Source organism: Coregonus clupeaformis, chromosome 3, assembly GCF_020615455.1.
Source record: "Coregonus clupeaformis isolate EN_2021a chromosome 3, ASM2061545v1, whole genome shotgun sequence".
NCBI classification, from domain to species: domain Eukaryota; kingdom Metazoa; phylum Chordata; class Actinopteri; order Salmoniformes; family Salmonidae; genus Coregonus; species Coregonus clupeaformis.
In genome coordinates this window covers 38,355,225-38,367,937 of record NC_059194.1, presented here as the reverse complement: position 1 = coordinate 38,367,937, position 12,713 = coordinate 38,355,225, and the positions used below count along the sequence as shown (strand labels likewise).

Here is a 12,713-nt window from a genome sequence, read left to right as displayed (position 1 = left end):
TCTCTCTCTCTCTCTCTCTCTCTCTCTCTCTCTCTCTCTCTCTCTCTCTCTCTCTCTCCCCCCTCTCCCCCTCTCTCTCGTCCTCCTCCCTCCCTCCCCCCCTCTCCCTCCCTCCCCCCTCTCTCCCCCCCTCTCTCTCTCACAGATGGTATTGTACAAGGAGGGAATTCCTCCCTGTTGCTTAGTGTGTTGTCATTATGGTTAATGACATTCCGATCTCCTTTGCATTATAGTAGCCATTTTTCTGTAGCCTGAGTAGGTGTTTCCAAACTTTTGACTGGTACTCTAGGTAGGTAAAGTGACTATGCATAGATAATAAACAGCGAGTAGCAACAGTGTAGATAGTCCGGGTGGCCATTTGATTAATTGTTCAGCAGTCTCATGGCTTGGGGGTTAAGGAGCCTTTTGGACCTAGACTTGGCGCTCCGGTACAGCTTGCCTTGTGGTAGCAGAGAGAACAGTCTATGACTTGGGTGACTGTAGTCTTTGACAGTTTTTTGGGCCTTCCTCTGACACCGCTTAGTATATAGGTCCTTGATAGCAGGAAGCTTGGCCCCAGTGATGTACTGGGTTATACGCACTACCCTCTGTAGCGTCTTACGGTCGGATGCCAATGGCACCGGAGGGTGGAGTGGGTGGGCGGGGGAGCAGAGACGGCCGCCTACCTAGCGGGCGAGGTCCGGCAGGCTGGTTCGACACGGTCGTGGACTGACCCAACATTCTGCGTTTGGAATCAAGGATGGCCTGAATGTTCTGACCCCAAGAACGTGTGACACCATTGCATCAGTTGGGGTCTAACAGCTGCTGCTATGTAACTCTTCCCAGCTGGTGTCTCAGGAGGAGCCGGGTCTGAGGTTAGGGCTTCTTGTATGGCAGAGTGAACCTCCCACTGTACCGGTCCCATAATGCAAGAGGAAGGAAGAATGGGTGTAGGGTCTGAGTTACTGGTCGGAAGGTCAAACTGACGGGAGAGAGCATAAGCTTTTACGTTTTTCTTTCCAGGGATGTAAGTAACATGGAAATGGAAGCGTGTGACGAAGAGAGCTCAGCGGGCTTGTCTGGAGTTTAACCTCTTGGCCCCTCTGATATATTCCAGATTATGATGATCTGTTAGGACGAGAAAGGGAGGTTGTGCGCCCACCAACCAGTGGTGCCACTCCTCGAGGGCCAGCTTGATGGCGAGGAGTTCTCTGTTCCCCACATCGTAATTCCTCTCAGCGGGGGATAACTTCCTGGAGAAGAAGGCACAAGGATGTGATTTTGGAGGTGTTCCCACCCGCTGACAGAGTATGACTCCTACTCCTACTTCGGATGCATCCACCTCCAGTGTGAAAGGGAGGGTTGGATCAGTTTGGCGAAGGACAGGAGCTGAGGTGAAGAGGCGTTTCAAGGTGTTGAAAGCAGTCAATGCGGTATCAGTCCATTGAAGGGTCCGGGTCTTTTGGCTGGTAAGGGCAGTGAGAGGAGCGGCAGTAGAACTGAAGTTCCGAATGAACCGGCGATAGAAGTTGGAGAACCCAATGAAACGTTGGAGTTTCTTAACGGTGGTGGGTTTGGGCCAGTTACTGACGGCGGTGACTTTGTTCTCATCCATGCTGACCCCTCCAGGTGTCAGTACGAAACCGAGGAAGTTTGCTGAGGTTACATGGATGGTGCTCTTTTCAGTCTTCACATAAAGGTTATGGTCAAGGAGCCATTGAAGAACCCTTTGTACATGCTGTATGTGTTCCTTCAGGGAGTGGGAGTAAATCAGGATTTCATCAATGTAGACGATGAGAAAGCGGTTGATCATATCCTGGAAAACCTCGTTCATAAAGGATTGGAAGACGGCGGGGGCGTTAGTAAGGCCGTAGGGCATGACCAGGTATTCGTAGTGCCCTCATGCGGTGATGAAGGCCGTCTTCCATTCGTCGCCTTCACGTATACGGACAAGGTTATAAGCACTCCGCAGGTCGAGTTTTGTATAGATGCTGGCGTGGCCCACTTGTTCAAGGGTCGCTGGGATCAGAGGAAGAGGGAAACGGTTCTTGACCGTAACGTCATTCAGGGAACGGTAATCAATACATGGATTAAGACCACCATCCTTTTATCCAACGAAGATGAAGCTGGACGCAGCCGGGGAAGAAGAAGGACGAATTAAACCTTTTTCGAGCGCTTCATCAATGTAGTTCTCCATTGCCTCATTTTCCGGGATAGATAGGGGGTAAACACGGCCCTTCGGTGGGGACACTCCAGGGAGTAAGTCAATAGCACAGTCCCCTGGGCGATGTGGTGACAGAGTGGAGGCCTTGATTTTGCTGAAGACGTTGCTGTACTGGGCGTATTCAGATGGTATGGTGGGTGGCACTGCAGAGGCAGAGTCCTCAATGGTGGTGGCTCTGCAGGGTAGGCTGACACAACTGGTGAAGCAGGTAGAAGACCAGGACATTAGTTCACCTTGTCGCCACGAGATGGCATTTTCGTGACGACAAAGCCAGGGGTGTCCGAGGATGAGTGGCTGTTTGGGGGATGAGAGTTCCATGATTTGAATGGTTTCAGTGTGGAAGACTCCAATCTGGAGGGTAACGCTTTGTGTCAGGTGCGTAATGAAGCCCGTGCCCAATGGCTGCCCGTCTAGGGTGTTAATCCTTAAGGAGGGGTGACAGGTGTTAGATTGATGTCAAGCTCTTGTACTAGCTGGTGATCGATAAAACGACCTGCTGCTCCCGAATCTATCAAGCCCTCTATGTACTTCGTAACCCCCTTCACGGTTATCAATACTGGAATGGAGAATTGCTTCTGGGAGGTATTTAGAAATATGGACCCACCTACCTGCATGGCAGCGGAGGGACCCTTCATATCTCTCCGTGGGGGGCGAACAGGGCATTGGCTGAGTAAATTATCTTTCCCTCCACAGTATAGGCAGAGCCCTTCTTGGATCCGCCTTTGACGTTCGATACATGGGAGAGTAGCATGACCCAACTGCATGGGCTCTGGAAGACTCGGACGGGATGATGGAATCATGGAAAGAGAAGGTTTCGGGTTCTTGGGTGGCAGAGTTCATTGGCGGTTGGCGATGAGGTGGTCGATGGAGATAGGAATGTTTTGATTTAAATCCTTAAGGTCACCTCTACAGGCCAGCTCCGCCTGAAGTTCCCTGTTGAGCCCTCTTCGGTAGACGGTAAGTAAAGCAGCCTCACTCCATCCACTCCCTGCAGCCATGGTGCGGAACTCGAGGGCATACTCGGCAACTGAATTGTGTCCTTGTTGAAGGTCTATGAGGAGGTCCCCTATAGGACGACCGGAAGGAGAGTGATCAAATACCTCTTTGAAGAGGGTGTGGAAATGGGTCTCGGATCCGAGTTCTGTGCTGTTGGCAGTCCATATGGTGGTGGCCCAATCCAGGGCTTTGCCTTTGAGTAGAGACACAACAAAATCCACCCTGCTCTTGTCGGTGGCAAAATTAGTGGGGTTGTGCTCAATGTATTTGCTGCATTGCATCAGAAATCCCTTACATTTCCCAGGTGAACCGTCATTTTTTCCAGGCATGGATATGAATGAAGGAGGGCTATGGGTTACGATACCTGGCATCGGAGGAGTACAACAGCTCTGCTCCGCTAAGCATGAAAGCCCTGACGTCTGCAGTGGCTGCATCGCAGTAAATGCTGTACTGCCACTTGATGGTGGATTGACCATGCAGAGCCTTTAAGGGCTTTTATCAGAGACAGAAGAGGAAGCGAAACATCCCACTCCCTAATTTTTGGGGGTTCCTATATGGTCAATGAACGAAGCAGACCAGACCCAGCTGCTAATGCATTGGTGTCTATGGAAGAGCCACCCCATTAAGCAGATGGGAACTGACCATTTATTTTTCAATGGTAACGGTCTGAGTGTGATATTATAATTTATCCACCATCTTTGGTTTTATACAATTTTTTAACTGTGCCCCACTAATTAGGCTCCCATGGAAACACTGACCAGAACATTGTTTCCTTGCTAGCTAATAGTCCATGTATAAACATTTACATTTTAGTCATTTAGCAGACGCTCTTATCCAGAGCGACTTACAGTTAGTGAGTGCATACATTTTTCATACTGGCCCCCCGTGGGAAACAAACCCACAACCCTGGCGTTGCAAGCGCCATGCTCTACCAACTGAGCTACAGGAGACTACTAACCTTGAACAAAGACAAGTTAGCCTATACCACTTCTGTTTTTAAACAATTAGCTATAGGCAGTGTATGAAATAGCTACAGAAGACTTCTTTCGTTGCTATTGACTTAATTTAACTGTCATCAGACACTTTTGATGATGACTCCTTGGCGCATTTGAGCAGTGTTCTAAATAGTGTACTGTCCCTTTAAAAAGTCCTTCCCGGTCTCTGTTCATTTGGTCGGCACGGTTTCTAAACCATACTGTAGTGTCTTTAGTATCTGCAATCTTCTTCCCCATTTCGCTGCTACTGTTTTCATTGTCACTCTGTCTGATCATGGCTGCACATTCTATCGAAGAACTGTTCCCCTTCCAAGGGTTGCTCCCCAAAGAGGAGACCGGCGCTGCGTCTTATCTCACTAGGTTCCCCGATTACGATGGACGGGGTGTTCTCATCGCTATCCTCGACACTGGCGTGGACCCAGGGGCCCCGGGCATGCTGACCACGACGGAGGGGAAGCCAAAGATCGTTGACATCATCGATACGACGGGCAGCGGAGATGTCAACATGGCAACGGTGGTGGAACCTAAAGACGTGGCGGTGACTGGGCTCTCCGGGAGGACGCTCAAGATCCCTCATACCTGGGTTAATCCATTAGGAAAGTACCACATTGGGATCAAAAATGGATATGAGTTGTTCCCTAAAGCTCTCAGAGAGAGAATCCAGAAAGAGCGAAAGGAGAAAATGTGGGATCCAGCACACAGAGCAGCTCTGGCTGAAGCTAGTCACCGGGCAGAGCAGTTTGACATTGCTCACCCCTCCCCCTCACAGGCTGAGGGTCACAGTCAGGAGGTATTGTTCACAGATGTCCACTTCAGACCAGGGCAGATAAGACGACACTTCATCACTGTTCCACAGGGAGCCTCCTGGGCAGAGATAACATTGACGTCTCAGAGTGGTGATGTGTCCTCTAAGTTTGTCCTCCATGTGGTCCACCTGGTGAAGCAGAGAGCTTACAGAGCCAACGAGTTCTACAAGTTCTCCTCTCTGCTGGAGAAGAGCTCCCTGACTGAGGCCTTCCCTGTCCTGCCAGGGTGGACGGTAGAGTTGTGTATCGCCAGGTGGTGGGCAAGCCTTGGTGACGTCACCGTTGACTACAGTATCTCCTTCCACGGCCTGACCACCTCCCCGTCACCTCTACACATACATGCATCAGAAGGTGTGACTAGTTTTGAGGTGTCCTCTCCTCTGAGGTACGAAGATGTTTCTCCTAGCGTCACCCTGAAGAGCTGGGTCCAGCCACTCAGACCTCTGAGTTCTAAGACCAAGGCTCTGGGTCACAGAGATGTTCTCCCCAACAACAGACAGCTCTATGAGATCATCCTCACCTACAGCTTCCACCAGCCTAAGTCAGGAGAGGTGACCCCCAGCTGTCTAGTACTGTATGAGCTGCTGTATGAATCAGAATTTGACTCTCAGCTCTGGATGCTGTTTGACCAGAACAAGAGACTACTGGGCTCTGGAGACGCCTACCCACACCAGTACTCTCTCAAACTAGAGAAAGGCGACAACACGGTGCGTCTGCAGGTGCGTCATGAGCAGGCCAGTGAGCTGGAGCGTCTGAAGGACCTTCCGTTTGTGGTGTCCCACCGTCTGTCCACTGCTCTGACCCTGGATGTGTATGAGTCTCACCGCGCTGCTCTCGTGGCTAAGAAGAAGACCAACCTCCTGACCCTCACCCCTGGAGCTATTCAGCCTTTTTATGTTACAGCCCTGCCTGACGACAAGGTTCCTAAAGGAACGTGTCCATGATGCTATCTGACTGGCTCCCTGGTCGTGCCTAAGGGAGAGTACGGCAAGAAAGCAGACATTGTGCCAGTGGTCTACCACCTGATCCCTGCACCAAACAAGGAGAAGGAGAATGAGGGAGAGAAGGAGAAGGAGGGAGCGAAGGAGAAGGATGTGAAGCAGGAGTTTGCAGAGGCTCTCAGAGACCTGAAGATCCAGTGGATGACCAAGTTAGACACCAGCTCCCTGTATGATGAACTGAAGGACAACTTCTCTTCTTATCTGCCACTACATGTTCAGAGGCTGCACCAGCTAGACTCTGAGAAGGAGCGTTTGATGCGCCTGGGTGACATCGTGACGGCCTCTGATATGGTTCTGTCTCGGATCGACCAGACTGCCCTGGCGGTCTACCTCACCATAAAGACCGACCCTCGCCCCGACGCTGCCACCATCAAGAGTGACATGGAGAAGCAGAAATCTTCCCTGCTGGATGCTCTGTGCCCTGGCTGACCTGGTGCTGCTGCCTGCTACAACCCAGGACGGGGCTGGGGAAGCTGGGGAGGGGGAGGCTAGGGAGGGGGGTGGAGACCGGGGAGAGACTGGGGCTGGAGAGACTGGGGCTGGAGAGGGGGAGGTGACCAGCTCTGACGACGCCCAACAGGGCAGGGCCAAAGACTTGACTGACACCTTCTGGGAGCTGCAGAAGTGGGTGGAGCTAACTGACTCTAAGGTGTTGACGTTCTCCTACAAACATGCACTAGTGAATAAGATGTACGGCAGAGCCCTGAAGTATGCCTCCAAGATCGTAGAAGACAAACCCAGTAAAGAGAACTTGAAGAACTGCATCCAGCTAATGCGGTCCTTGGGCTGGATGCACTGTGCCACTTTCACAGAGAACTGGCTGCCCATCATGTACCCTGCCGACTACACTCCCTTCTAGACTCACGGTTACACACACACACACACACACACACACACACACACACACACACACACACACACACACACACACACACACACACACACACACACACACACACACACACACACACACACACACAGTCATGGATTGACCTCACAAACATAAACACACATCTGAAAACAGTCAGCGTTTTTACCAAGTCGGACTGAATGCCTCAACAATCTGCCCTCTCTCTCAATGTGGTTACATAGAGATGATTTCAACCCAGCCACATTTCAGATCTTCTTGTGAAACCCTCCACTGTTGCTCAGTTGTAGATAGAAATGTGATGCACAGAACAGATTGGATTGTTTGTTTCTGGAATGTCTGATCTTTACGTGACATTTCTATTATTTTTCAACGTTGTGAATGTTTCACCCTCCTGAATGAACCGGTCTGTAGAAATGTATATTCATGCATCATAATACACATTATAAAGAGGCAATATAACTTTACATGTTATTATTCTCCCTGATGTATTTTAAATGTATGGATGTCTTTTAGAGTAAACCTGTTTTTGTTTGGAAGCTGATCATTTGACTTTAGTTGGGGCGGCAGGTAGCTTAGTGGTTAAGAGCGTTGTGCCAGTAACCGAAAGGTCGCTGGTTCTAATCCCCGAGCCGACTAGGTGAAAGTAGAGTCAAAACGAACAATACCTCACAAGGAACAAACAGAAAGAACTGAACTAAATAAGGAGCTGATGAGACCAGGTGAGCAACTAACACAGGTGAAATCAACGAACAAAAATGAAAGACAGGGCTACGTTCAAGAACACAAAGAAACAGGGCTACGTTCAAGAACACAAGGTGAACTAAGAAAATAAATACAGAACCTTACAGTTCTGGCACTACCTGTGCTATCTCTCTCTCTCTAGGTCTAATAAGGTCACATAGTAGCTTCGCTGGTCTCTGCTCTACTTCTCTGCTACAGAACATGTCGTGTGTGTGTGTCGCTCCCTCAATTAGTCACATGGTCTCAGCATGGTACCACAGACTAGACTGTGCAAGTCTGCAAATAGTGAAACCTGGCAGAAAAACGTGTCTGGGCAGCAGTCTTTACATTTCTCATTCTAAACTTTTTCAATAACACTTAATTGTACAGTTTATTTTTAATTGAATAACTGGGTAAATAATTTGTACTAAAATTGTAATTTGGTTTAGATAGTTGTATAATGTAAATTAAGCGCTAGAATTAAACGCTAATTTAATTTCCTGCACTTTTTTCTCTCAGATGTCCTGGATATTACCTGTATGCCATATATTATATAAAAAACATGAGAAATTAAGTTATATTTTCATGTTAAGTTATATTTTCATGTCTCTTATGACCTAATTATCTAATTTGACTACCAATTACTACCTAGTATCACCATCTAATGTACCAAGTTATTTCATTAAACCACTGAATGGGATATTTAATTTCAAAATGGGCTTTACTGACTGAATTTGCATGTTTGAGCATTTAACCCTCAAGTGATGCACTTTAAGGTTGGGTATCTCAAATGGCACCCTATTATTTTTTTTTAAATTATTTGTTAATAATTTTTTATTGAATATTAAAACATTCAATCTACCTGCAGTGAAGCCGCTCAACATTTACATTACATTCAGTCATCTAGCAGACTCCCATCCAGAGCGACCCACAGGAGCAACCAGGGTCAAGGGCACGACAGATTTCCCACCAAGTCAAATCGGAGACCCGAAACAGCGACTTATCGGCCACAGGTCCAAGCTCCCAACCGCCAGGCCACCAACCATGTTTGTTTATTTTGACCGTCATTCTATCCCCCGCCCAGCAACTCCACTCCCACTTGTCCCCAGTTCCACATCCCAACCCTCAGCTTCCCTCAGCCCTCCCTATTACTTATACTGTATAGTGCAATCCCTATTTGCCATGTTCAAAAGTAGTGCAGTGTACAAAACATTTCATGACATAGACTGACCAGGTGAAAGCTATGATCCCTTATTGATGTTAAATCCACTTCAATCACTGTAGAACTGCAACGCTGCTGCGTTGTTCACGCTCAACAGTTTCACATGTGTATCAAGAATGGTCCACCACCCAAAGGACATCCAGCCAACTTGACACAACTGTGGGAAGCATTAGAGTCAACATGGGCCAGCATCCCTGTCGAACGCTTTCGACACCTTGTAGAGTCCATGCCCCAGAGGCTGTTCTGGGGGCAAAATGAGGTGCAACTCAATATTAGGAAGTTGTTCCTAATGTTTTGTACACTCAGTGTATATGGAATAGGGTGCCATTTGGGACGCATACCAAGTAATAGCTCTTGATCAGCTTTTCCTTCTAGATGACATGGAGGTCTCGATCTTGTTGTCTTAGGGGCCTCCTGTCTGGTGAAATCCGGAGTGATTGATCCCCCCAATCACATTTCTCTCATCTCCTTGTCACACCGGTTCATCTCTCCTAAATCTAATAGCAAAGAGACGTCGGAATCCATCACCCACGATGCACCACAACTCAGCCCCTCTCTCTCTCTCTCTCTCTTCTCTCTGCCTCTCCCAGGGACGCTGCACACGTGACAACTGTAAGTACCTGCACCCCCCTCCCCACCTGAAGACCCAGCTTGAGATCAACGGGAGGAACAACCTGATCCAGCAGAAGACAGCAGCGGCCATGTTGGCCCAACAAATGCAGTTCATGCTGCCGGGAGCCCAGTTGCAGCCCATAGTGAGTAGACCACACTACACAGTGAGTAGTTCATGTATAGTGCATGGCAGGGGCACCACTTTGGTTTTAGAAGTGGGGTGGGGATAACCTGGCGGGGGTCTGGGATTTATTTGGGCATCTAAAGCTAATTTCCTGCATTTTTACACAATCTAATCTCCATTTAGTACAAAAAGTAAGTAACAATTCACACAGTCATCAAGCTAGGTAAGAGATCATTATTAAATATGTTTAAGTGATTAATAAGACTGAACTAGATCAAAGGTAATTCAATAATATATATTGTGTTGTACCTTTAACCAATAGCCTAATAAATGAACAACTCTTGAAAAAATACAAAGACTTTTGATTGTCTTTATTAAGACATGCTCTATATCAAATTTCAGCCAGACAAGCCAGCCAACCCGAGCCGCCTGCACGCCCGACCCCCACCAGTCTAGTCAATAACTCAACTCTCTCCCAACACAATTTCCTTTCCAGTTCACACCTTTATTTTTTTAATTCCCAAGGGAAAGGTTTGGAAACAAAAAACAATAACAAAAAAAACACATACACCTCAAATATACATTAACACACAGAAACAGCAAATCCTCCATATAATTCATCTCATAGGACTAATAGTACTGTAGAGCTCTTTTTACTTGCACACAATATAGCTGGGTCGCCCCGTCCTGTCCCTAGGGGTCCACCACCCTGCAAGCGCCCCAACCCAATGCACCCCACTCACCTACAGGATCTTAGTGAAACTTTCATCATTGGTTTCGGGTGTGTTAGGCCAAGGCCAGAGTGACAACCCACAGGACAGCAGACCCCCAGGGCCAGGACTGAGCAGCCCAGCAGCTAGGGATTGCCTAAATAGGTACAGTATCTTCCCTGGCATGGGCATGTTTTCAATACAGACTCCTTTAGTCATACTGTATTCCATATAAGGCATCTAGACCTTATGAAAGTTGCCCAGTATGCCCTTAATCTTGTAATAAACCAAATCTAGTGATACATAACTTGACATTGTGGGAGGATAACCAACCTTCCAATTAATGGCAATGCATTTCTTTACCGCTATAAATGCTTGGTTATACAGTTTCTTCAGATAACAGTCTCCAGTATCAACATTTCCAAGCAAACAAAAACAGGGAGAAGGGATAATCTGTAGACATCTGTTGACATCTGTAGAGTACATCATGATAAGCTGCAGACCACACTATCTACCAAAAGAGTTCTCATTTATATTATTCGTAGCTGTCAATTTACCACCACAAACCATCACTAGCGCTAAGACCGCACTCAAAATGCTCATCCAGAAGCGGTGCTCCTAGTAGCCGGGGATTTTAATGCAGGCAAACTTAAATCAGTTTTACCTAAATTCTACCAGCATGTCACATGTGCAACCAGAGGAAAAATAACTCTGGATATCTTTACTGCACACACAGAGACACATACAAAGCTCTCCCTCGCATTCCATTTGGCAAATCTGACCATAATTCTGTCCTCCTGATTCCTGCTTACAAGCAAAAACTAAAGTAGGAAGTACCAGTGACTCGCTCAATATGGAAGTGGTCAGATGACGCAGATGCTACGCTACAGGACTGTTTTGCTAGCACAGACTGGAATATATTCCGGAATTCATCCAATGGCATTGAGGAGTATACAACCTCAGTCATTGGCTTCATCAATAAGTGTATCGACGACGTCGTCCCCACAGTGACCGTACGTACATATCCCAACCAGAAGCCATGGAGCTAAAGGCTAGAGCTGGCGTTTTCAAGGAGCGGGACACTAATCCGGACGCTTTGTCACGATCGTCAGGGAGAGAAGTAGACCAATGCGCAGCGTGATGAACGAACATGATTACTTTATTTAATAAAGTGCACACACGAAACAACAAAACAATAAACGACTCGTGAAGTCCACGGTGACAATGACCGAACACGGACCAAAAACCCACAAACACAAAGGGAAAAACTGACAGTTTAAATATGGCTCCCAATCAGAGACAACCAGCCAACAGCTGACACTCGTTGCCTCTGATTGGGAGTCACTCAGGCAAAACATAGAAATAGACGAACTAGAACCCCCAACATAGAAATACACCACATAGAACAAACACACCCTGGCTCAACAACTAGAGTCCCATAGCCAGGGTCCGGAAAGGACCGGACCTGGCTGACGATGCGCACCCCTGGCTTGGTGCGTGGAGCAGCAACGGGCCGGACCGGGCTGACGATACGCACCCCTGGCTTGGTGCGTGGAGCCGGAACGGGCCTCACCGGACTGACGACTCGCACCCCTGGCTTGGTGCGTGGAGCAGCAACGGGCCGGACCGGGCTGACGATGCGCACCCCTGGCTTGGTGCGTGGAGCCGAACGGGCCTCACCGACTGACGACTCGCACCCCTGGCTTGGTGCGTGGAGCAGCGACGGGCCGGACCGGGCTGACGATGCGCACCCCTGGCTTGGTGCGTGGAGCCGGAACGGGCCTCACCGGACTGACGACTCGCACCCCTGGCTTGGTGCGAGTGGCAGGAACGGGCTGGACCAGGCTGACGACTCGCACCCCTGGCTTGGTGCGAGTGGCAGGAACGGGCTGGACCAGGCTGACAACTCGCACCCCTGGCTTGGTGCGAGTGGCAGGAACAGGCCGGGCCGGGCTGGCGACGCGCACCGTAGGCTTGGTGCGTGGAGCAGGGACAGGCCGGGCTGGGCTGGCGACGCACACCGTAGGCTTGGTGCGTGGAGCAGGGACAGGCCGGGCCGGGCTGGCGACGCGCACCGTACACTTAGTGCGGGAAGCAGGAACAGGCCGGGCCGGGCTGGTGACGCGCACCGTAGGCTTGGTGCGTGGAGCAGGGACAGGCCGGGCTGGGCTGGCGACGCACACCGTAGGCTTGGTGCGTGGAGCAGGGACAGGCCGGGCTGGGCTGGCGACGCACACCGTAGGCTTGGTGCGTGGAGCAGGGACAGGCCGGACTGGGCTGGCGACGCACACCGTAGGCTTGGTGCGTGGAGCAGGGACAGGCCGGGCCGGGCTGGCGACGCGCACCGTACACTTAGTGCGGGAAGCAGGAACGGGCCGGGCCGGCGACGCACACCGTAGGTTTGGTGCGAGGGGCAGGAACAGGCCGGGCCGGGCTGGCGACGCACACCGTAG

At 49.5% G+C, this 12,713-nt stretch overlaps 2 protein-coding genes across 2 annotated transcripts in view; both read left to right on the top strand.

The window, feature by feature from the left end:
- The window catches only part of LOC121545074 (muscleblind-like protein 3), a 97,008-nt gene that overhangs the window by 29,899 nt on the left and 54,396 nt on the right, over positions 1–12,713 (top strand). The window contains exon 3 of the mRNA XM_041855445.1: positions 9,405–9,569. Within this exon, the coding sequence (XP_041711379.1) occupies positions 9,405–9,569 (165 nt within the window). The remainder of the gene's footprint in view (positions 1–9,404; positions 9,570–12,713) is intronic.
- Positions 4,971–6,435, top strand: LOC123482113 (tripeptidyl-peptidase 2-like). Its single transcript, XM_045208436.1, has one exon. The coding sequence runs from the start codon at positions 6,143–6,145 to the stop codon at positions 6,428–6,430; it is 288 nt and encodes a 95-aa protein (XP_045064371.1). The 5' UTR covers positions 4,971–6,142; the 3' UTR covers positions 6,431–6,435.